General features: G+C 39.3%; 2 protein-coding genes across 4 annotated transcripts; both read left to right on the forward strand.

The window, feature by feature from the left end:
- Positions 1–108: 108 nt before the first annotated feature.
- On the forward strand, positions 109–12,050 carry ercc8 (excision repair cross-complementation group 8). 3 transcript variants are annotated; one of them, XM_070904867.1, is made up of 12 exons: positions 109–396; positions 837–932; positions 1,217–1,318; positions 2,978–3,101; positions 4,074–4,155; positions 5,077–5,145; positions 5,228–5,294; positions 5,878–5,981; positions 6,831–6,955; positions 8,798–8,995; positions 10,789–10,884; positions 11,472–12,050. In XM_070904867.1, exons 1-12 carry the CDS (start codon positions 320–322, stop codon positions 11,535–11,537), a joined length of 1,206 nt encoding a protein of 401 aa, XP_070760968.1. In that variant the 5' UTR covers positions 109–319; the 3' UTR covers positions 11,538–12,050. The 3 variants fall into 3 exon arrangements, with proteins under 3 accessions (XP_070760968.1, XP_070760966.1, XP_070760967.1); XM_070904865.1 differs by having other exon boundaries at positions 10,789–10,879; positions 11,470–12,050; XM_070904866.1 differs by having other exon boundaries at positions 3,056–3,101.
- Positions 12,051–12,938: 888 nt separating this feature from the next.
- On the forward strand, positions 12,939–17,945 carry elovl7a (ELOVL fatty acid elongase 7a). Its single transcript, XM_070903747.1, has 8 exons — positions 12,939–13,041; positions 15,233–15,322; positions 15,493–15,683; positions 16,378–16,458; positions 16,570–16,626; positions 16,790–16,895; positions 17,022–17,158; positions 17,280–17,945. Exons 2-8 carry the CDS (start codon positions 15,259–15,261, stop codon positions 17,526–17,528), a joined length of 885 nt encoding a protein of 294 aa, XP_070759848.1. The 5' UTR covers positions 12,939–13,041; positions 15,233–15,258; the 3' UTR covers positions 17,529–17,945.
- The last annotated feature ends 7,727 nt before the right edge of the window (positions 17,946–25,672 follow it).

The following is a 25,672-nucleotide window of genomic DNA, read 5'->3' on the forward strand; positions in this document are numbered from 1 at the left end:
ATCGCATTTGTCATAGAAATGACATAACGTTCCAACATGGCGGCGTATTGTATTGAGCTGCTGCGAAGCAGGTTGAAATTTATGTAGAATAAACAATAAATTATTAAAGCAAAGTACCCTAATAGATTTAAATCACGCATTAAGCTATTACGGAGAGTTGGGTACAATATAATGCCTTGTTGGACGCCCAAAACTTCAGTTTGGATTAAAAACTTACTTCAGTGTAGGTGACATGCTAGCTAGGTTAGCTAACGGTAGCATAGATTAAGTACTAACGCTATATCTAAAATAAAGATCAGTCTTTCTTGAAGTTGAGGCAATGTTGGGGTTTCTGACAGCAAGGCAGGCTGGTCTGGACGACCCTCTGCGACTGAGACGTGCAGAGTCAACAAGAAGGTGAGAGAGAATACAAGTATCTCAACTTGAAGGGAAAATACAGCAATCCAGGGGCATATTCATACACATAGCGCTAGTTACCTACTCAGAGAGCTCGTAAACCTAAAACCGCATATATGATGTTTCACCTCATATATTATGTTGGTCAATTGACAGTCTTACTAAAAGATAAAGAAAGAGAACTGTTGTCATGTCTGAAGATTTGAGAAGCTTTTAATATCAGAATTTGTCAACAGTAATTTTTTCATGAATTGGCCAATTGATTAGTCGAATGGTGGTTTCACTGGTTTCATTATTTTGTCTCATTTGCAAGATATATTTGTTGACTGTCTTTCCCACTATTATCTTATTTTAATTGTCTACCTGGACTTTAAATGTCTGATATGAATTCATGGAGTATCCAGTGATGCGCAGCTCTTCCTCTTTTTGTATCTCCAAAGGGTCCTCAGTCTGAAGTTGAATCCTGACAGAGACGTTGACAGAATCCATGGAAATGGCATCAACACCATTGACATTGAAGCAATAGAGGGCAGATAGTAGGTCCACTTAGTCCTAATTTACTATTACTGACTTATACATTACTACATTATCACCCCTGTGAAACAGTTATACTTTTCCTATCCATGACAACATTTTGTGATAAGAGCCCAGTACAATAGAGGTGAATGGCATTTAGAAAAAAAACTCAAGAGCCAAAGCTCTTGAAACAATGTTACTATGTAACCCACAGACCTTTTTGTGATAAGTTTTCACAGAGAGCTACTGGCAGGAAAAATTGGAAGTAATGCTATCTGTGAAGTCAACCCTCTCTGTTGTTTAGCATGTTGTCTGGTGGAGCAGATGGAGTGATTGTCATCTATGACCTGGAGAACTTCAATGGAAAAGCACAGTACACCTGCAAGGCAGTTTGCACAGTAGGCAGGTGAGTGTTACTCCATGTACTCAATCTGTCCACTAGAGGGTAGCACGATATTACGTTCTCATAGTACCTGTCCTTCTAAGCTGGTTCACAGCCATGTCCTTTAGGCCACATATGATACATACAAGTGAACTGGCCTGAATCAGAGTGCTTCTTCCCTCAGACCTGTGACTCAGGTCTGCTTTCTTAATGGTGATGTGAAAGGAGAATCCTACTAAATCATATTTTGTGCACTTTAACACATGGCTGTGATTCTGATGTAGATCTAATTTGTGGCAATATGACCTCAGTCTGACCCACCATATCAGAATTGATTTACTGTTGCTCTGTGACACGTTTGTCATGAAAGCATGCACCTACATGACTAAACAGGGCTACAGGAGAATGTAGGATTAAGGTTTTCAATGTGAATATAGCTTTATTGTCTGCACAGGGCAGATTAATTTACACTGCTTTAATGTGCTGGTACACTACTGTACTTTTGTGTTTTGAACATAATTGGTGGATGCAGATCAAGAGTTTAAGCACAAATCTATGTCTATCAAGCTGTGTACTACTCTGGTCACATTTTCTCACGGTTTTTGTTTGTTTTTTGGTTTGTTGGTTCTCTATGTTTTTTTAAATTTAAATGTGACAAAAGTGCGACATAAAAGGTAAGACATCAAAGAATATGACAAGAAATGTGTTGATATCAAGAGAAAAGGATTGAACAATCAAAACCAATTAACAGATTATTAAACAATAACATAATACATAACAATGAAAACAATAGTCAGCTGCAGCCAAGTAAGATAAGTGTGCTTGTGTGAGTGCACGCTTATTAATACAATATGTGCATCCAAGCGTGTAGGAATGTACGTGGCACTAGTCCAACCTTGTTTCCACCTTTTGAGGAGGACAAAAAATGGGGACCGTCTTTCCTTGAAGACTGACATGTTGTCATTACTGAAAGCAGTGATTTCTTTCCTAAGGATATGTATTCGAAATGGAGGTTGGTCCAGTTATGAATATTTATTTAGGTTTTTGATTTCCAGTTCAGAAGAATTGTTATGTTGACGACAGTTAGAGAAATGTACTCATTTTTATTTATTTAAAATTTTAATTTGAGGATAGACCCCTTCAGATGCACCATCTCGTTTTCAAGGGTGTCATCAGGCCTAAAAACATGAACGGACATTTAAACAGAAAATAAATACACAAACAATAGCAATGAGAATAAATTAAACTAATGACACATAACAATCAACACAGTAACATCAACAAGAACATACACATCTCTCTCCTACAATCCCAAACACACACACTCATTTGCAGACATTTGCACAAAATTAATGAGAAATAAAATAAACAAATACTGCCAGACAAAATAAAATACCTTTTATAAACTAAAAATGAAGTTAAATACACGAAAAAACAAGAATGAGTACATTTAAAGTAAACAAGCAAAGTGATGGTGCTTTAAACTTAGAAGTACGTCTCCTCATTTATTTAAAGGTAGTTGACAATAATAAAAAGGCTGCTGAATGTGTTTAAAGGATATTTAAAGTAAATGCATTTGAAAAGAAAGCACAACCAGTGAAAACCTCTCCTAGAGTTAAGTGGTAACCAGTTAAATGTATGTAAACAATGCTGCATGCAATATGACTTTGTTTTTTAATATAGGTCGAATCGGTATGTCCACAAATTCAGTGTCGAGACAGTCCAGTGGTATCCTTATGACACAGGCATGTTTGTCTCCAGTTCCTTTGACAAGACAATGAAAGTCTGGGACACTGAGACACTGAAGGTAAGGAATGTCACCCACAAACTATGTTACACCAGGGTAAATGTGTTATACATACAGTTTATTAGGTACACCTGTACAATTAATTCCCCCGCTTGCACTATGTAAATTGGGATGGACAAAATTAGAAGGACTTTTCAGTAGAAATATATAATATTAAGTAACTAGCTGACATTTGTTTTCTTATATCTCTACCACCCTTTCTCTCTTTTTGCTCTTTTCACTATCTCTTCCCCTCTCTTTCTTATTTTCTGCTTCATGCTTTCTACCTTTCTATGCCACATAGTCCCATATGGCAGGCCCCGAGCTGTGCTAGAGTTACACTGGCATCACGGTTACCTCAAAAGGTCAGCGAAGGGACAGAAAAGAACCCACAACCTTTCATTTGTTTTACTGTGTGTGTGTGTCTGCCCCACACAAACACACACTCATACCTATTAAATTATTGATTGTGGTTGTGTATTTGCACATTAGTGTGTGCGTTGCATTGGTGGGCACATAACGTGTTTGTGTGTGTGGTCTTTTTGTGGAAACAGAGCCTCCTCTGTGCGTGTGTGTGCCCATTGGCTGAGTTCTTGCCGGCGCTGGCACACACTGACAGATGGGGCACAGAGAGGCTTTTTATATTTGCTGAAGAATTTGCATTGTAACCACCACTGCAGCTCGGTGAGCTGCCTCCTGAGCTCAGAGCTGCTGTGCTCTCCCTCTCTACTCGCTTTTATTTTTTTTACCTTTATCATTCTCTGAACTCCATCCCTGCACTGTGGTGAATTTATACTATAGTTAAACCTTAAGCCCATGGCTTTATTTAAGGTCACAGCTGTATATTTTATCATACAATTAAAATGTTCATTCAGCATACATACACAAGTATACATAGCACTAAACATACAGATAGCTGAATTTCTACCATAGCGTGCTGACCCTCTCTGTTTGTCCATCTTCCTCTCTTTCTCTCTCTTTGTGATTCTTCAGCCGGCTGAAGTCTTTGAGTTTGAGGGCAATGTCTACAGCCACCACCTGTCCCCCATCGCCAGGAAGCACAGTCTCATTGCAGGTGTGTGTGTGTGTGTGTGTGTGTGTGTGTGTGTGTGTGTGTGTGTGTGTGTGTGTGTGTGTGTGTGTGTGTGTGTGTGTGTGTGAATGCAGCCATAGTTTTTACTGATCTCAGTGACACAGAGCAAACCAGCTGGAGTACCTGTTGGTGTTTCTATCATTGCCTGCTAAAAAGCACTGAACTTAAGTCAAAAAGCTCATTAGTTACCCTGTCTGTTATCAGTTTGTTTCTCCCAGCAATGTACTACATGTTTCCCCACAGCACACCGCAGACACTGCACCTTCCTTGTACCCCAATTTTTAACCCAGGTTTTAAAGTGACATGTACCTGGAGGGGACAGAGGTCGGTCAGAAGCTGGTTGCACATGGATTAAGGTTCACAGAAAAAACGTAGAAATCTAGGTGCAATGTCACCACGTCACCATGCAGGACTAACAGGACTAACAACTCATGCCTGCTGAGTATGTGTCCACAGCCTCTTTGACACGCCTGTTTCTAAGCCGGAAACAATCACAGTGTCTGTTTTTTGGGTTTTTTTTTTGAGTCCTTCCCTCTCAGAGGTGTTACAAATGCATGTCAAACAAGTTACAAACATCTCTGGAGTCTTGTATTGTACCTTGACACTTCTGTTCTTAAAAAGCACTCGTGGCTCTTAAATTCTTCATAATTTGGGCTATTTAGATTTTAATGACGTCCCAATCAGCTTCTTTGTTCTGTTAAATTAAAAGTAAAGTAAAGTAAACTTTGACAGTATTGATATGTAGGAATGTAATATTAAAACTCTGCGATTAAATGGAATTTTCAACTTTTAAGTTAACTTTTAACTTGTAATTCCCTTTTTTCATTTTTTTTAATCAAAGAAATAATGGCAGCGTTTTGAGTCTCCTCCCTCAACTGCTTCTTTGTCTTTCCGTTTTTTTAGTTGGCACCAAAAATCCTAAAATCCAGCTCTGTGACCTGAAGTCTGGTTCACGGATTCATGTTCTTCAGGGTTAGTGAACTAGACCACAAATACACAAACTACTTCGTGCTGTTTTTCTCACACACATAAATGATAACTTTTCCCTCTCTAGGTCACAGAGCAGAGGTCCTGTCTGTGCGGTGGTCGCCCAGATACGAGCACATCTTAGCCACAGCCAGGTAGGCACTGTTAACTGCCTGTCTTTCTGTGGAGATTCACTCTCTGAAACCATCGCCTAGTTTACCCTTAGAGCCACATCAAAGTATAATGCCAGGTACAGGACAATCCCCACCATGTGGTGTACCAGCAGGTCTTGTCTTCTCAGTTCCCACCCATCTGGCCACATTGCCACCCTGAGTCAAGGATAATGCCACCACATCGCTATGGCACTCTAGTAGCCCTGTCAGTATAGCATATGGTAGATACAGTCCCCACCTGTTTTATGCTACATTAGACATGCTAATTAACCAGTTGGGATCAGTGTGCCGCTGTCCCTGTGGCCTGTAAGTGATTTTGAAAACAACTGGCACAGAGAGGCATTCAGAGAAGTGTATGATATTCTATTATGGTGCAGCATGTAAATTCCCAACAGAAAACTGACCTTTAAAAACAAACACTGGCTTAGACCCACTGGTCTATATGAAGCCCATCAGTTTAAGCATGTATTGTACCTATAAATTGTGGGGTGATCCTTATTTTGAATAGTTAATAATTAACCAGGAGAGTATAAAACAAAAATAATTGCCTAATTTTCCCTCTAAGTGCAGACAGCAAAGTGAAAGTATGGGATGTGCGTCGGGCTTCTGGGTGTCTCTTTGCTCTGGACCAGCACAATGGAGACAAGTCAAAAGCGTCCTCTGAGGCAGGTACTGTTACCTCTCCCCTTTTCTTTCTTCTCCAGTGTCTTTTTTTCTCATTCATCCGGATTGGGCAGGGCTCTTGGTAGACGTTTTAGCCGGCCCCTGGGGTGTAATTGGCAAGGTGCATAAAAAAATTTTAAAAATAAAAAATAAATTAAAAAAAATAGAATAGGGGGTTTTGCTTAAATGCTGAAGCTGTCATCCATTTCCCCTCCCTCAACCTTATCAGTCTACCAATCTCTGTCCTAGATGTCCCTTTACCAACCCCACGATATGGCATATACCTTATTGTAGTGCTGCACAGACATACTATATACATACAATAGGAGCAGAGTGCACATAACCCCACAAATAAATATAAGTGCAAACTGAAGAACTGTGGGGGCTCACATTGATGTAGAGTCACAGAAATAAGCTTCCTGGTAACTGATGCGTCTAATGATACATTTAAAAGCTAAGCAAAAACATTAAGTCAGTTTTACAGCATCATTTTCCTCCTCTCTGCTGTGATGTCCAACTTCTAGGTTAACACAACTGAGTGTGTCTCTGGAGGAGAGGTCGACATTCTGCACATACTGTATCTTTCTTTCTTACCTGTGGTCCTGTTTGTGTTTGAGCCACGGGGGCCAATGTCTAGAGGAAAGCAGTTTGCAATTAAACCAGTTAATGTCAGCTATTCTGTGTAATAATAGGAGACAAGGGGTTTTAACAATATATTCACTAAAAGCATGTCATTGGTTGATAGGTATAAGAAGTGGATGTGTGGAAAAAATATGCACTGCTGGTTGTTGACAAAGATGGAGGAGGAAAGAGATGACAAATGTATGTTACCATGTCTTTCCTGTGTTTAACCAGTGAACACAGCTCATAATGGCAGAGTGAATGGCCTGTGCTTTACTGGCGATGGCCTCTACCTCCTCACTACTGGAACTGATGACCGCATGCGACTATGGAATAGTGCCTCTGGGGAAAACACACTGGTAAGGTGTGAGTGTGTGTGTGTGTGTGAGTGAGAGTAAATGCTTTGTCCTCGTAACCTACCTGGATTAACATTTTGGATTATGCAAATGCAGCAGTTGCACACCCATTTCATTTGCCTTTCCCAAACTAGATCCTTAAAAGAAATGTGAAGAGCGAATTGAATAAATACCCAAAATGTCCTTCTTGATACTTTCCGGTCTGGTTTTGGAACCTGCAAAAACTGTTGAAACTGAAACTGTTCCTGATGTGGTCATCGGTGATCTCTGAAATACAGGTTCAGCCCAGCTGTCTATCCTGGATCTCGGTGCTCAATCATTGGTCCTGAAACATAGGATAAATTAAATAAATTGCCATAATTATGCAGTGGTCATGTAACGCCATATTTTTGTTTCTTGGGACATGAATTCTGTGGAATCATTAACTTTAAAGCTACATTAATACATTTTTGACCGCTAGGGAGCAGAAAAATTGTCAAAACTATAAAAATAGTGAGCTCAGACCTAACTTTACAGTCTACACGCAGGCTTTGAAATTGTCAGTGCTTTTGGCACCATGAGCAACCCTTTCACATTAGAGTCATTTGATGAAATTTTAATACCAAAAATATTGATCAATATTGGCTAAACGTGTTGAATTGAGGACATTAGTATATGCATTTCTTACAACCTATCATCCTAGGAAACAAGAATGTATTCTTGGCAATTGGGGCCCATCTCTGTTGTGTTAGAAACAAACAAGGACTAATGGTGTAAACACAGACGATCACAGTTGGAATCCTGGAAGCTTGAGTAAACCTTCATTACTAGCAGATTAGGTCACTGTTATGCCTTCTCCTCTGGGCTACCTAAACACTGTTACTGTCAATACAGAATGCTGCTGCACAAGTTCACAAGTAACTATCTGCTGCACAAATAACTAGGACAGGAAAACGAACAACATCAACCTTGTTTTTAAATCTTTACACAGCCCTCCAGTGAATGCTAGACATGGTTTATACTGTCATTCATCATTCTCAAATGTTTAGAAGTCTAACTGGGGCTGTCTTAGTACTGCGGTGAACATGAAAGCCAGATTGAAATTTCTGTAGAATACTGTCAAAGCTTGAAAATGTCTTGAATTTGGATTAAAGTTGTGAAATTCCAAGGGAGCATGGTTACTTTTCTTCAATTTTCTGCAGTTTGCAAGGGCACCGGGGAATTTTTATTAATGGCAGTACTTTCTTTTCTTTTTTGTTGTTCTCTAAAAACATTGCAATTGGGATAGATTCAAGCAAACAGATGGAGCTACTAAAAGATTTATCCTGTCAGGACTTATGAACTGGTGATGTTAGTATGTGAACAAGTGAAACAGGAATTAATGTTGCCAACAATCTACCACTGTTAACCATATTGGACAGCCTTGTTTGCATCACAGCTCTTTCAGGCTCTTCAGGACAGACTCTTTGACTATTTTAGTTTTGGTCCAGATAATGGGACCAAAACTCCTGATCCTGCTGAATGGGTGTTTTTGCCCAGAGTGAACCAACAGGGTGCCGGTCTTTAACAAACTTGCTTTATAGCGTATAGAGTGTACATAGAATAATGGAAAATGTATATATCCAACCCCATACAAAGACTTCACGTTACAGAAACATAACCTTTAACATAAGCTATGTTTCCTCTCACACAGTCTCCGTTCTAATTTCCTGCTCTACTGCCTCATGCTGTGGTTGCCATGGTGGGCATTGTTCCATCTCCAGGCTGTAGCACAATACAACTAGTGACTTAAAGGGCAGAAGTAGTTTATATTTGGACATATACACACGATCTGAACCTTGTGTGCCTTCACTGTTTGTCCCTCAGGTAAATTACGGGAAGGTCTGCAACGAGAGTCGTAAAAGGCTACAGTTCACAGTGTCACGGGGCTGCAGCCCAGAGTTTGTGTTTGTGCCATGCGGCAGCTCAGTAGCGGTGTATACCCTCCACACGGGAGAGCTCGTCACTATGCTCAGGGGTCACTACAACAACGTCGACTGCTGCGAGTTCCACCCAGACTACCAGGTGAGACACACTGAAGTCCCAGGTGGTGACTATTCCCTGCATCTGGCCAATATACCCATCATCTGTTTGTATTTCCATGCATCTATTTCTGTTTGTTCTGCTAGTTAAGTCTAGTTGGTCTCTTGTACGCTTTGAGAATTCAGGTCAGTTTCTCTCTGTCCACCGTCTTTTTGTATTTTATCTCTTCAGCCGTTGTGGTGTTGTCACTGCTGTAAGAGCTGTTAAAAATTTGCAATCACCATGGCAGTCTCATATAAGCCGCTTCCCCTGAACAGATAGCATGGTTATGTCAACATTTGAGCTGGGCGACTGTAAATGCAAATACAGGCATCCCCTTTGTGTGAAGTTAGTGACTTATTTTCAGAAGTCACACGCTGAAGGTTTAATTGCACAAAGTAACTTTATCTCTCCTTTATCAGAGTCAAATATAGGTGTTACTTTGGTTTCACCATTATCTGTAGCCTATAATACTCTGCTTGTGCATGTTGCCATTTGAGGATTAAAGAATGGGATTGTCAGAAAGCCAGTGGGACAGAGATGTCATGTGATGATTTATGTAATGTACAGTAACTGTTTCTACGCAACAAATTACCTGATTGAGGCTATTATTAAGGTTTTCATTGCAAAACAGCAACAGAACAAATGTATAAACACACAGGCAACAAGAAGTTCAGCATTTGCACAGGTGCAAATTGTGATGACATAAGTTAAACATGTAAATAAGATAAACATACAAACAATAAAAAGAGTACATTCAATAATAGTGTGTATCCAAGTGACTGATGCTGTGTGACAAAATAACAGACAATGTCTCTGAGGCTAAAGGAGCATGTGGAGTTGACTTTGACAAACAGATTGGCCTAAAATATAGTTTCCTCACAGGTAAAGAACAGATGAGCAGTCAATATCTGTACATTTAGCGAGAAAGTTTACAATTAAGCAGAAGACAGAACATATATGACACACCTTTGCCAAACACTGCATCGGGCATTTTTTCATGTTTTCATTTTTGATGATTTCAACATCAATATACAGATTTTTATAAGGTAATTACTAAAACCAAGCTTAAGATTTTTTATTATTATTAAAAGTCAATATTCATATATATCTACATATATATCTAACTAAAACCAATATTTGTTTTCATTCAAGCTATTGGCTTGAATCAGTTGTCTCTCAATATATCTGCAAAACCCTGGCGTATGCATGTTTATCATATTCTTCTTAAAGTATAAGCAAAAGTGACAATATAAAAATCTGTGTTTATCAATGTGCTTGTTCAGTTATGTGTTTCTTTAATAAAAATACGGTAGTTATCTGTCTTCACTTTTCTGTTTCTCCTGAAGTGTCTGTAGTAATTGTTTATTCTGAGAAACAACTTAGATATTAGGTGACTTTAGTTATACACAATCATTGCAAATGCAGAGGGATGTCTAGCCCACACCCTTGTTATTAGCCATTTTCAACACAGGCATTGATTGTGTAACATAGGAATGCAGTTCGGTAGCTTGTCATTCTGGAGAGTTCCAGAAATGGAGGTCCTGAAAATGTGTATTTATTTCTTTTTGATGACTCTTGTTTGATGTAATGACACAGATCAGACCCATGGCACAGAGAACGTGTTCCACTGAGTTGACTTGTGTTGCATGGATGTGGATTATTAATCATTTTACTCTTGGTCCCAATCATGCTGATGTCATTGTTTGGAAGTGCTTTAAGGTGAAGGTTATGCTGCAACAGTGTGTGAACCAATGTGTCAGAACTGAGGTGTCCTTGTTCTTCTTTATATGTAGGAGCTGTATAGTGGAGGTAAAGACTGTAACATCCTGGCGTGGGTTCCTGTCCTTCGTACCTCAGATGTGGAAGAAGAGTCAAACAGTGCAAATAAGGTACAAGTCCTCAAAACAGGAAACAAGATATGGAAAAGACATACTGAGAACAGTTGTGGAATCAAATAGCACTCCAAAATGTTACAGATGAACACTACTTCAGGTGTTTTATATAATTATGTTGTATTTTAGCGCCAATGGTAGGAAAAAAATAATGACAGTCTCAATTAATAAACTGTAATATAAACTTGTTACTTTGTCTTCATGGCTGAAATTAGATAATGCATAAGCAGTGTGTCATCTTAGGTATTTAAACTCTGTGTTACCTGGAACATGGTGATCCACAGACAAACACACCAACATTCAGTCACCACTACTCATCTTTGTCAAGCCATTTCTGCATTCTAGGAGTGCTTATTGAATTACAAATGTCTGCCACTCACCGTTTCTTTTTCCAGTTGAACTACTTTAACTACGTTGATCAGATGAACTTAACAATAGTTGTTATCTGTGAAATTGTTGTTGGGCAAATTTGACAGGGATGTGTGGTTGTCCGCACACAGAGTATACCCCGTGATTTGTGTGCATGTGTATTATGCTTTTGTAATGGATCTTGATATTGAGCTGAATGTCTTGATTCCTTACAGGATGCTGCTGGCCAGTCTTCAGTGAACCCTGCCTTACAGGATGCATGGAGCAGTGATGAAGATTAACGCTGGTGTTTTGTACCTGTGGACAAAGTAGACGTACAGGTGTCTGACCAGGCAAATAAAGCACACATCCTTCACGATTAGCTTGTCAAAGAATGACAGATGTTAATTATGAGTTTAGGGAAATCTGTCTGTTTCGTCGTTGCAGACAAAGATGAACAAATAATTGTCTAACTTTATGCATAATGTTATGAATAATGTTTGTTTTTGTACATTTGATCTTGCATTTGTTATTGTTATTTTGCTACTTTTTTATTTGAATGTAAAGCCAACATGGTCTTTGGTATGCATAGCAAGTTTCATGTTGCTGAAGACATCTGAACCTCTTAATTGCAAACCAATTTTGTATTTCCAACAATTCATTGTTGTCATGGGGGATGTCTGCCATTGTCTGTGCAAATTAAAATATGGTGACTGTTAAAACAAATATATTAGGTTTCAACAATTTGTAATATTTACATAAGATTTTGGTTAAAGCGACCTTAAAGGGCTCAGAGAGAGAGAGAGAGAGAGAGTGAGAGTGAGTACGCTTTGTAAACAGGTGTGGTGTCAGTCTTTCAATTTGTGAAGAGATCATTCTGACTGGGAGTAACTGGGCATTCAGAAACACACTTTGTATTGTTGTCATTCCTGGCATACTTTGCATGTGTTTGTAAGTTCTGCTGTCAGCACTTGCTGAAACTAACAGCAAGGAGTGATACTGAAACCTTTCTGTGTGTCCCACCCCCCTACCTCCCTCACAGTTTTACATATTGGCTTTGCTACCATGTGGTCACCTGGACCCTAAATGACCCCCCCCCCCCCCCTTTACACACACACACACACACACACACACACACACACACACACATTCAATAACTAAAACACAGTACAGTTATCAACATTGTTATTAATCTTTTGAAATATACCATTATTTCTTGCATATCTATCCAGTGATTTTGAAAATGAAAACACTTTTTATATATGTGTTATCATCATAATGTACCAGTCAGCTCTCCTTTTCCCAAATTACCTGAATTGTCTTGAATTGTAGAGTTTTTAATGTGTCTTGTGTTATCATAAAAACCCTGTGAATGCCACCTTATTTCTTTCACTCACTTGTGTAATCTTTGGTTTGGTTTTACGGAGGTTATGGAAAAAAACAGCACTAACTGTAAAGCTGCTGAACTCCTTTTTATGTGCTGAAACCAGTGATTAATTACGTCTGAAGAGGATATACCGTGTTGTTTCAAAAACTTGTCGATGAGACATCACTCAAAAATGAACTTGAATCTTAACGCAGTTGGGACATAAATCGGCCAATCAGTGAACGAGGAGTCGTTGATGGAGCGCAGACCCCGCCCTCCGATGGCGGCCATAAGGAACGACGGGAGCGAGTTGTGGGAGTGAGTGAGTAGAGCTGGAGGCACACCTGTTGGAGCGGTGCAGGTGAGCCGGGGGGTTGTTAGCGACAATTTGACAGACTCAAAAGGATTTTCATCGAGTGTCCGCGGCAGCAGCACTAAAGGTTAGTAATTTCTTAACTGAATCTGAGTCAAGTGATGAAACAATTAAATATTAAATGCTGAGAACGTGCGTCGACGCAAAAGCGTGCCTGTGATTGCTGAGACTCCTCCTGTCATCGTGAGGTGGATGGTAGCTGCTGGACTTGTTTTTCATCAATTGCGTCACCTGGTCCTCATCAGCTCAGCTCCTTGTTGGGGATTACAGCGATACTGGTGTGTAAAGTTATCTGACATTGGCTGAGAATAACCATTAATTCTGAATTTGGATGCCATTTTACAAAAGAGAAAAAATGGAGCACCATCTAACTGAACATTGTATTATATTAGAAGGTGCTCTTTCCAAAGTGATGGTGCTGACGCTAAACCTTTTAATAGCGTCTACCCACACTGGAATTAACTTTTAATGTAATGTGGGTTTAGTGTATTGTGTTAGGAGGCAGGGCCGGTTAATGTTCTCAGATAAGATTGAGAAATAAAATGGTTTAAGAATTATGATAACGGCCAAATTTGAAGTCAAGTTTGTTGAGATGAAAAGACGTCATCCACGCATTTAGCCCATTTGATCAAATCAACATGACATAACTTACTTATTGTTTAATGTGAAGATGCGTTCAGTGGGTTTTTTTAAACCTGTTTTTATGTGTAGCATATGGTTAAGTGTGCCTCCAGTTACTGAATGACTCTGAACGCGACCCGATGGAGATACTGTAGGACCACATTTCACTCAAACATGGATGGGAGTAACAGCCAGGATCCCTGACTATAACGTTAATTGGCATGTCGAGGCTTGCCATGTCTTCATTAGTGCAGAGACTCCAGACAGCCATGCCTATTTTTCACAATAACGCCAATGACTTATCCATGCCCTGTTAAAGTTCCTGTTTCATTCAAGTAGACACACCTTGAAAACCTGTCGCGTCGGTTTATTCCTTATGTACACTTTGCCGACATGGACTTGATGTGTTTTAGTCCTTTTTTACATTTACTCACTGCCCCACACAACGGTTTTCTAGAAACAAAAATAATCTAACAGGCATATTGAGTACCAAGACTTCGTTTGACTTCTGGTTTGTCTGTGAGGTCTCTGAGAGAAGTTCCCTCTTGGCATATTTCCCATAGTATAGGCACGTTTCATAAACCAGTCAAGCCAGTCACTTTGAACCTTGTCCCACTCTGCCCACTCTATCCCATGTCCAGAAACTCTGAAAACTGCATTTTGCAGCAGTGACTTCTGGATCACTAGGACAATGTTGTCCCATTTTTAGCTCCAGTTTCAGCTTGGTGTCATTACGACAACTTTACATTAAGCTACACATGAGTGTTTGTCTGTTGACAGTGTTCTCTGCAAACTCTTTGAAAGTAGCCTGCTTCCCATTGAGAAAACCATAAGGCCAAGTTTCACTAGTATGTTGGTATCATCATGAAAGATACCCAGCATGTGTCAAGGTGGCATGCTTCTGTTATGACACACGAGTCCTTTTTAAAAGTGGACTATACTCTAACTGGACAACAACATATCTTTACATTAGCCCTGCGTACATGTTTCTTGAATAAATTCTAGTCGCACTGTTCTTCTCTGAAAACAGACACTGACTGCTACTCATTGTACTCCCTGCACACTCTTGGCTTTGTTCGCCTCAGAGGGGCAGCAAAGAATGGCTGATTCGCCTTCCCCCCACCCTATACAGTCCGGTCTTTCAGCCATGGCAGTGTGCTGCTCAAGTAGAACTACTACTAAATTACTATACAGAGTTGAACACGGTTCAGATCTTATCAGATACCAGAAGAAGTGGTACTGTGTGCTGTCTGTTTCTGTTAATGGTTCAGGTCACACTTGTTTTTGGTTTTGTTTTACAACTTTTGCCGCAGTTGTTTGGAAGATGTGCGCTTCCTCTTTCGGGCATTCATTTGTCAAAGTGGAGGAACTAGTAGCCATTCTAGCCTTGATAGCCTCAACGTGAAACTTTGCTTTGGTCATTTTCTAATCAAAATCGCTTGACTTGCATTTTTGTCTCCATTTGGCATATTTAGCAGCTTTTGCATATGTATAAACATTTCAGTAAACAGACTTTTTGCCGTTCTGAGACACAAATATCACTGAATCTGATTCTCTGCCGAGCTTCTCTTCCAAATGCCAGTGAACTTGTGTGATCTAAACTGACTTGCTAACCTTTTGCCTTTTTGCTCTTTTAGGTGAATTGCAAGGATCTTGTCTGACAATGGAATTTGATACTATAAAGTCCTCAGCCGCACTCATTTATGATGAGTTCATCCAAAATGCAGGTGAGTCTTTGAACATTCAAACACATTCAAGATGGCTCTATGGCATGTTTTGTGATTTTTAAAACCCTACACTATCATCACTTTTGGGTTTGTTTCTGTATATCAATCACGTTTCTTTTGTACCTGAACCTTGTTGATCTCACAAACCTGTCAACATACTTCTGTTACAGACAGACGGACAGCAACCTGGTTCCTCATGTCGTCTCCTCTCCCCCAAACGATCATCATCGCAGCATACATTTATTTCGTCACATCGCTGGGGCCTCGGATCATGGAGAACCGCAAAGCTTTTGACCTCAAAGGAGTTCTCATAGTCTACAACTTCAGTGTGGTGGCTCTCTCACTCTACATGTGCTATGAAGTGAGTCAGCATGTTTCCTTGTTTTCTTTCCCGCTTCAATTAGTGCACAGTCGACATGAAATTTGTGCTGCTGATATCATTCTTTTATGTAAGGTTTTACACAGCAATGCATACCACATATTCCTTGCAGTGTTGAGTTCATTGTTAAGAACAGAGCCATGACGCATTCCACTGGCAGTCTTGTGAAATACTCTTGTTCATGACTTTTTTTTTTTTTTTTACCTTGGCTATTTGATCTGAGGTTGAACCAGCTCGGCAGGTGTATTCTTTCCATGCACCGTACAAATGTTAACTCAGAGCTGCACAACTTCAACATAACTGACTCAGTCCTCCATCTTTCCCTTTGAGACTTACTTAATTTTATTGATGCACTGTCATTTAGAGTGACGTATTGGATTTTTAGATATTTGGTTGTAAATATGACACACTTTGTTTGACCTATTAACCCAACCATATATATATATTGAAATATTACCCCGGACACAGTAGCTTTTAGAGTGTAAGGCAGTCAAACATTAAGTTAACAGCAACATGTCTGGAAAAAGGATTAAGAAAAAGATTCAGGTAAAACTTTTTCAACAACTTACAAGTTTTGAAGGTACTGTTATGAATTTTTATTTCTTTTTTTTTTTATGTAGCTTTTTCTTCAGCCTCTGTGTCTTGTGAATAACACTTGCCATGTTTCTTTCTTCAGTTTGTGATGTCAGGATGGGGAACAGGATACTCTTTTCGCTGTGACCTGGTCGACTACTCTGATTCTCCACAGGGTGTGAGGGTAAGCCTCTTTACAATCTTTACAGATTGGGATGTATTGCAGCATCTGAGTTATGCACTAAACATGTAGTATAAGAACCAGTACTGAAATATTCTTTACTGTCTCCTCTAGATGGCGGCAACATGCTGGCTTTATTACTTCTCAAAGTTCATTGAGATGTTGGACACAGTAAGTCACAATCACCGTTGGACATTTGAGTACTCTTCCATTGTGTTGCATTTTGTCACATAGTAAACCTGTAATTTGTCAGATCATTACATTTGAGTCCTACCAATGTACCCTACACTTTTTCTTTTTTTGTGTGTGACAAACAATACTTGTCTGTTTCCAGATCTTCTTTGTGCTGAGGAAGAAGAATAGCCAGGTGACATTTCTTCACGTCTACCATCACTCGATCATGCCTTTCACCTGGTGGTTTGGAGTTCGGTTTGCAGCAGGTAAGATTTCTTTTTCTTTCTTTCTTTTTTTTTTTTTTTATTTAAATGTACAAGCATTTAAAATTTTCCATAACATGAATTTGGTTCCTTTGGTGACATTATTCCTGATGCACTCTCTATTTTCAGGTGGTCTGGGGACATTCCACGCCCTGCTTAACTGTATCGTCCATGTTATCATGTACTCATACTACGGCCTGACTGCCATGGGCCCCAGCTACCAGAAGTACCTGTGGTGGAAGAAATACCTCACTACCATTCAGCTGGTATGTCAGGGTTTTTTTTTTTTTTTTTTTGTGTCATATGTTCTCAAAGTTTACTTTTTATAAGGACCTGTGGTGAATCTTGGCAATACACTTAACCCTTCCTTTCTTTGTTGCGTCCCAGATCCAGTTTGTTATGGTGACCACCCACATCTCCCAGTATTTCTTCATGAAGGACTGCCCCTACCAGTTCCCTATCTTTATCTACATCATCGGCTCGTATGGCCTGATTTTCCTGTTCCTCTTCCTCAACTTCTGGTACCACGCCTACACCAAGGGAAAGAGGCTGCCTAAAGTGCTGCAGGCTCAGACATGGGCACACCACAGCAACGGAGTTATGAATGGAAACGCCAGTCATGAAAAAGATGAGTGACGCAAGACTCTGCTCATCAGGGGGTTTCGGGGTTGACCTCATTTACATAAGCAAACCACTGCAGTCTGAGATACAACCCCAATTTGTTTGGACTTCTTTTTTTGATTGCTTTTCTACTTGCAACTGCAAAAGACAATCTTTAAATTATGACCAAAGCTATATTTAAGAGGTTTATTGACTCAAGCTGAAGGGTTTTTTATTCTTTTTGTTTACACTGAAGGTAAAGCCCAAGTTCTGCTATGGACGTTTCCAAATATCCCTCCTTTTTTCTGCTACAGTATAGTTTTTTAAAAAAGTGTACGTGTCAGAAATCGACTCCACTATTCACACTGAATATAGGGCTTCACCTATGGTAAAACTGTAGGACCCTCAGCTGTACAATACAGCCGCACTGGGCCTGCTCAAAAAGCTTCTAATGCCGAGATCTTTTTTTTTTTTTTTTTTTTTTTTTTTTTTTTTACTTTTGTGACTATCTTCTCAGAAGACTTTTAGGAAATCCAGTTTAGTGTTTTTTTTTTTTTTTTTTTTTTTTTTTTTTAAATTGTGCACTGAAAAGTTAAAGGTTGTTTATTTCACTTGCCCTAAAATGACGTTGACTGTTGTGAGTCGATATGGTGTTTAGGCTACACATGTCCTGTTGTTCAGGTCTTTAAATGGTTACATGCATGCAGAACAGGGTGTTTTTGTTTTTAAGTTTTGATCACATGCATACCCGCTTCTCTATGGCTTGAGGCACAACCACTGCTGATGGTAGACATTCAGTTATACTGTGGAGTCAATTTATTGACTTAAGAGATCTCCTATGAAGCGACGGTGTGACAGACACCAGAGAGGAAGGCTGATAGACCACTGTGGCTCTTGAAGGATCCAGAGCAGAGTTAGAGTTTTACTACTTGCTTACTGAGGCATATTGCAAAATAACACTGTATTATAAGACGGCAGTACGTACAACTACGTGGATTCGCTATTTAGCCAGTCAGAAAAAAACAAGCAGCCTTGCTTGCCTGCTTTTTTAAGTATTTTGCTTCATACGTTGAAGCTCTGTGGCCAACAGGGTCTTCAGACGGCTGGAGTCAAGGCAGTGCCTTTTGGACCAAAGTCTGTCGAGTAGTTTCATATCTTGTTACAATGATCTTAAACCTAAAAGTGAATGTAACTCTGCTCCTCTGGTGACTGAGGACACAGGATCAAGCTTGGCATGGAGGTGGAAAGAGTTTCGCCTTTTTTATTCAGGTGCAAGCCCATGTTAACACTAAAGATTTACAGATGTACATACAAACATTATTTTTCAGTTCCTTGTTAAATCCCTTATTATACCAATAGTTAATACTGTAAAATGATGTGACCTTAAATGTTGTTTATATTGTATTTTATATGTATTTATACAAAAATAAATGATCAATGTACTTTGAAAAAAAAATGTGGCTTTTTTAAAATTTTTTAATGTGTTTAAAGTTGAGCAAGACACTTTGCAGTTATTACCTTTCTTACATCACTTTGTCTAAAACGGCAAAATACTAAAAGCTGTTTTGGGTTTTTTTTTTTTAAATGCAACTTTATAGCAGAGGTTCATAAATTCTTAGTGAAAGTCTTAAAACTACTATGTGCTTGTCTTATTTTGAAGTTTCAGTCTGAGAGTTGCTTAGCCTTGACAAGTGATTATCAACTTTGGAAGTATAAGCTACAGTTATAGGCTAGTTTCTCTTGCAGAGTACAGCAGCTGCATTGTTAAATAGGAAGACAAGTCTGCTACACTTGAATGACATGCTTCCTGATAAGTTAAATCGTAGGTGACGCAAATGCAGCCTCTTTACAAGCATGCTTGAAAGGGAGTTATGGAATTAAAGGAAACCCTTAATGAAAACAGGGACCCACATGAGCAGTTTGAAATTCTAATCTTGGCTTAGCCATGAGGCTGGAAATGACTTTCATGATGCATTTTCTTCACAGTAACATTTGATAAGAACTTGTAGGAAACAAAACTGTCTCGGATGAGTTAATGCTGGCTTTGTGAAATTGCTATTTTGATTGGTTGGTTAAATGATGCTTGGACCTGACTATAATGAGCTACTTTCACCAGTAGGAGTTGCTACTGCACCAGGAGATGTGATGTGTACTGTTTCAGTTCAATACTTTATTGATCGGTCCGTTTTAATCTCCAGGCATTGACTGTACCTCCATGTGGTTCTCTGTATCTGCAGGACGATGAACTGTGAATTGCATTTTGCGCTTGTTGGGTGAAAAACTTGTTTCTCTAAAATGTTAGTGTTTCCAGAATGGAGGAATAGATTTGTACCATAGATTATTCAATTTATATCAAGTAGTTTTGAGGGGATTTTCATCACATCAAATGCATTTTCTCAACCAGTAGAGGAGCATGCACATTTTGTCATCGTTTGCATGCAACTCAAAAATGTTCACACACGGTTCACAAACCAATTGGATAGAATATAAGCCAGTTCAGAGTGTAGTTCAGGTGGCACAGGTGAGTTGAATGCGGATAACAACAATGGATTGAAACAATCTGAGAGGCTGAGGAGGAAGAGTACGTGTCAAGGCTGAATCCGACACACTAGAAGGACCCCCGTTGCCCGGCAAGGGAGAGCGTTGCCTGTGATGTAGACGAGGTCCTCTGGCCTGATGCTGAAGACGTGATGCTGAGGCAGAATGAATCTCTTGTTGACTTTGATTTTGCAGTTGCACAACATGAATCTCTTGTTGACTTTGATTTTGCAGTTGCACAACATTTTACAGTGTACTGTAATGTGTTTTTCATTTTGACTTGTTTCTTTGTCCTTTTGCAGTACTGTATTTTCATGCAAGTGCTGAATACTGCAGACATTCAACACTGTATTACTTGCAGTACTTACAGTATACAACATGTTCACTGTGAATATTCATTTTTTGATTATGAGCACAGATAAAAAGGTTTTGAGGCTATTGTCTGATTTTGCCAAAAGAGTCAGATGTTTTGTGAATGTAGTTTAGCGAAAAGGGTGGAAGGTTGGAAGAAATGTGTCTTAGCAATTGTGAAAAACTGCAAATGGGAATTCTGCAAGATGTGTTATCCAGCAAGACAATGAGCCCGAATATGAAGCCAAAGCCACACAGGAATGGCTTAAGAACAACATTTTAATGTCCTGGAGAGTCCAGATCTAAATCCAATCGAGAATGTGTGACTGGACTTGAAAACCAAACAAAGGCAGGAAACAGGGAAACTTGTTATAGACTCTGTATATCCTCTATATCATTTTCAAATATATACATAAATTAGATTTCAGATATAGACACTGTATATCCTCTATATCATTTTCAAATATATACATAAATTAGATTTCAGATATAGAACTATTAATATTTTATATGTAGGAAAATATGCCGCTCTTTCTCTGACACTATGTCAACCCATGCTTCCCCCTGTCCATCTCACACACACAGTCGCACCCAGGAAACAGACCTGTCTATTTGACATCAGTGCGTCCTTCTGGACTTAAGTGGTACATAATGATACCGCCACCAACCAACAGCCCCTGAGCTTTTTATCGAATGACACTCGGCTGCGTGATGACAAATACGAGAGCTTTTAATACATAAAAGGAAGCTGACATACAAATGACTGAAATCATTAAAAATAGTTTTGCAGCCCATATAAAAGTGGTAAATGAGTGCTGAAACTAACCGATTGAATGGAGAGATGAGAGCAGGCAGCAGGACAGCCCAGCCCCTTGCAGGGCATGGATGATCGCTCTCCACCGTGATGAGTTCCAACAACCCCTGTCTGTCTCTAAGCCACCCTCGCAGGTCCTTCCGTGGTTTTACTGTGGAAGAGGCCGGGATAACTAGGTCATTATCAGGCTGAATGTGTGAGACGGCTCATCATTGCAAATAGCCCATGTGTAACACAAATGAGCTGAGTCAGTGAGCAGGATTTGTCCCTGCCTTTCACCACAAGATACACAATGATTTTAAAAAATATATTTTCATGTTAGAAACATTTAAGTCATATTTGATTGTTTTACTGTTTTCATGTTTGACATTGCACGGAACATTTTATAAACAATTGCTTAATGAAGAACAGCAGAAGTGGCAAAATGATAATCAGACTAATTGTTAATCTGCCATCCCGATATTTTAGAGGCTTGTGTTTGTAAGAAACATCCAATAACATCTGGATCATTAACTGTTGGCAAACTATTCCCTTACCTCAAACTGTAATAAATTACGTCGATGCCTTGCAGCTTCAGTCTCAATTAGGTCTGATAGTGGAAATAAAAACTTTATAGCAACATTATTTGCTGTGTCTGCCAGAGTGATTGCACAAATAAGTTCAACAGGCTCGAATCATATTTGTGCAGTGAGATTTTTTATTTGAATTTTATTTATTTGACAGTGATGTTTAAGTGCAGTTTAATTTGATTTACAATATTCAATCCATATTAGTAAAAAAAAAAACATTTGTAAAACTATCCTGACTGAAAGAAAATGACATGAATTGAAAAGATTCTTGAATGTTATCTATTTCTTAAAGATTAACAATGGGCTCCTCTATGAAAATGAAATATTCAGCCAAAGTTAAAGGAGTTTTGCTTATTTCACAGCAACATTTGAATCAAAATGTGAGGACAGTTTCTATTTTCTGTTTGCTTATGTTGCCGGGCAACTGGCAATAAAATCTGATAACATACCCACACAGTCCTGATGAAGTAGATCAACTGAAGAGTTAAACTCTTAATAAATGATACTTACACATGTATTTTGTCCAACTTTAACCTTGATTGTTGCTTATTGAGTAATATTCAAATCTACATTATGAAACCAGACATGGTATCACCTTTTAAGTTGATATGGCGAACTTGTTAGCAAACAGTTGCCTATTTTCACATCCAGCTGATGTGGAGCAACATTATCATTCATTTTGAGTTGTGTTTTCAGCAAAGTGGTAAGTCAAATTTCCACTCTCCTTTTAGCTTTGTTTTCATTTTTACCTAATGCTCCACTATGTTCACCAGCTAGTTGCTAACTTTGTCTGTCTGCCATATGGTGCTGTGTATGTAGCTTTCTGTGGGTTTTTAGGGCTTGTTTTTGTTGCTGAAAACAGTGATGCTATTTAGAGCAGTGAGACTGAACCAAACAGTTAAGTTGCAAGCTGGAAAACCAAAACAAGGAACTGAAAGAGGCTAAAACACTCTGAGGGGATAATTATCTGTGGATTTATGACTTTGCCCTTTTCACATAAAAGAAAAATATTGATTATATCCGCTTTAATGTTATAGAGAAGTACTTAAGTTTTGAAACCATTTTTAGGGGCTTTAATGGTGACTCTCCATACGGGAGGCCACAGTTGTCACGCTGTACCACAATCAAAGGTGACATAATATGAAACAACACAAACACAAAATATGGTGCTGTCTACCTCAGTGGTGGCTCTCAGGAGGACTTTAAAATGGCAGAGTCATGATACACAGGAGGATCTGATTGCAGATAAAAGACAGAAAAAAGCTAGATGGTAATTGCTTTTCTTCGCCAGCTCACGACGCTTCCAGGCAATTGCACCGTCACATGCAACAGTGACAAGGTTTAAACACGTCTGTTTTTCTAACAGCATTTGTCGTGACTCATGACCACAATTTGGTGAATGTACATTCATGTGTCTCCTAATTTTTCGATCTTGTAGAGGGGTGACAGCACCTTGGAAACTTTCCGATGAAGGACAACAACGGACAAAGAAAAGACCTGACCGTATGGGAGAGAACAGAGAGTGCTGGAGGGGAGAAAGAGGCCATAAAAAGTACAACAGGATAAACAAAAGAGAAGAGGCAAAGTCTTTACAGTTTACTGTGATATGAGAAGTGTAAATTCATGGATATATTCAGTGGCTCAATTGATGAAGGTGAATCTAATTTTGCTTGTTCACATCTCTTGAATCTCTTAAATGGTGATTATGTAGAGTGAATTTAGCCAGAGCTTTCAGTGAGCAAAGTGTTACCCAGGTGGTGTTAAGTCCTTGATATTAACAGAGCAAAGAGCAAAGCGTGTGTGTGTGTGTGTGTGTGTGTGTGTGTGTGTGTGTGTGTGTGTGTGTGTGTTTGTATGTACTGCTGAGTCTCAGCAGAGAGCAGATGGCTTTCTGAGAATAATTATTGCTATTTTAGATAATTGTGGGTATTTGGTTGCCCTAATAATAACCCAGTCCTCCTGTCTTTTTCAGTGTCTCTTTTTCTCCTCTATTCAGCGCAAAAAATGAATATGATTTGGCTTATTAAAATTTAAATAACAGTCACCACGATCAGGATGGCAGAAACGTGATGTGCTGCCAGTGTGCTGCTCTCATTGTACCACCCTAACAGAGTTTACTTTCATTTGTAATGCCATTAAACTGAATATATCTCATCGTGTTTCTGTGTTTAATGTCAGTCACCACAAACACATAATCTGCCACGATGTGTTTTCTCTTTAAAGACAGTTGAGACAGTGCTGCATTTGTTTCAGGCTCCTGTGTTACTGTACATATTGTCATTTTGTTTTTGTTATGTTATAAATTGATCATTGCCATGAAGAATTGCATTTTGTTTGCATTCAACTCTGCAGGCAATGTGGACGTTCTGTGCACCTGCACCTTTACATCTCTGGATGCATGATTTCAACTGTGTGTTTGTCCCTTTGGGCAAAACTTTGCAGAACACCGAGTCCCCACACCTCACACCGTGAAGAACATCTCTTCCCCCCTCTGTGATGGTTGCTGTCAACAGCTTTTGCACTAACTGTGGGTGCAAAGCAGTGGAACAAATGCGGTGACTTTGGGACCCAGGGATATTTTCCAGGTACTTATCTGCCCCGCTGCAGTATATCATTTGTCCCAAAGCCGACATATTGATCACCGTCTTGTCTTCCAGTTGTATATTAAGTCAGGTCTGCTGTGTGTGTCAGCTGCTGCCTCTGTGGCTGTAAGCTGTCATATCTGTTTAAGGACAGGCAGCAAAGAAAGGCTATTTATGTAGCCTGCTTTCAGATTTTTCATGTGTTCGAGGAACTTTCAGCCTTACGCCCTTCAGGGGTTCACAGATTAAAGGCTAAACTATTTCCCTTTGCTCTGACAAATTACAGATGTAAATTTGTACTTATTTTCCTGCTATTTAGCCAGTGTATGATGTTTTGATGCAACAGTGCGAAAGAGGAACAAAGCGTACACCCTTTGCATAGTATTAGCATAACCCTTCCACTCCTGTGAGTTGGACAAGCCTTGGGGCCAGACAGCTTCGTACAGTAGCACTCTGTTTGCTTTGCTGAATCCCAGCCTGCATGCCTGTTTGCCTGGCTGTTCCCTGAGGGCTTGCCTACTCTACTGCCTGGATCCCTGTCTGCCTGACTTGCTTCTTGCTTGTCTTCTTGTCATAAAACTGAATTTACCATTTAGATATTCATTGCAAAGTTACACCATCAAGGAATAGTTTAACATTTTAAGAAACTAGTGCAGTGCCCGTTGGGGCGTGGTCGTTCGGAACAGGCCGATAGCTTTGTTCCCGCTGGTATTGCTAACTGTCATACCTAGCCATCTAGGCTAAAATCGAGTTAAATTCGGTTCAACAGTGAAAGTTTATTAGACACCTAGCCGTTGTTTGAATGTCATTTCAATGGCTATAAGTTTAAATATATGTGTTTAAATGGCGTAAAATCAACAGCTGAGCTATGATATAAACTTTTGAACCAAATGTAAGCCAATTTTAGCCAAGATGTGTACATAGCCATGTTGGCTAGATGGCTACGTACCATTTACATGTCTAAAAGTCGTAAAAATCATTCTAAATCTTGGTTTAGAGTGAGCTTTAGAGGTGCTGGTAGTCAGATTCTTTTACATTTGGACAGAGCCGGGGTAGCTGTTCCCCCCTGTTTCTTGTCTTTATGCTAAGCTAACTCAATTGTCTTCTGGCTCCAGCTGCATATTTAAGGGACAGATTTTAGAGTGATATCGATCTTCAAATCGAATTCTCGGCAAGAAAGCAAATAAGCGTGCTTCCCCAAATGTTGACCTAGTCTTTTAACTGCTGACCAATCTTTGTCTGTCCTACATTCAACCACCACACAGCATTGAATCATAAATTAAAGCCTGTGAATCTAAATAAATAGAAATAAAGACTTTTTAAAAA

Source organism: Enoplosus armatus, chromosome 4 (genome assembly GCF_043641665.1).
Source record: "Enoplosus armatus isolate fEnoArm2 chromosome 4, fEnoArm2.hap1, whole genome shotgun sequence".
Taxonomy (NCBI): domain Eukaryota; kingdom Metazoa; phylum Chordata; class Actinopteri; order Centrarchiformes; family Enoplosidae; genus Enoplosus; species Enoplosus armatus.

What these genes read in the sequence shown, in the direction of transcription:
- ercc8 (XM_070904867.1), top strand. Translation starts at nt 320, where the DNA reads ATGTTGGGGTTTCTGACAGCAAGGCAGGCTGGTCTGGACGACCCTCTG. An exon ending in CGTGCAGAGTCAACAAGAAG is followed by an intron (nt 397 to 836) that starts GTGAGAGAGAAT and finishes GTATCTCCAAAG; the next exon opens with GGTCCTCAGTCTGAAGTTGA. An exon ending in GCAGTTTGCACAGTAGGCAG is followed by an intron (nt 1,319 to 2,977) that starts GTGAGTGTTACT and finishes TTTTTAATATAG; the next exon opens with GTCGAATCGGTATGTCCACA.
- elovl7a (XM_070903747.1), top strand. Translation starts at nt 15,259, where the DNA reads ATGGAATTTGATACTATAAAGTCCTCAGCCGCACTCATTTATGATGAG. An exon ending in TGAGTTCATCCAAAATGCAG is followed by an intron (nt 15,323 to 15,492) that starts GTGAGTCTTTGA and finishes CTTCTGTTACAG; the next exon opens with ACAGACGGACAGCAACCTGG. An exon ending in ATTCTCCACAGGGTGTGAGG is followed by an intron (nt 16,459 to 16,569) that starts GTAAGCCTCTTT and finishes TGTCTCCTCTAG; the next exon opens with ATGGCGGCAACATGCTGGCT.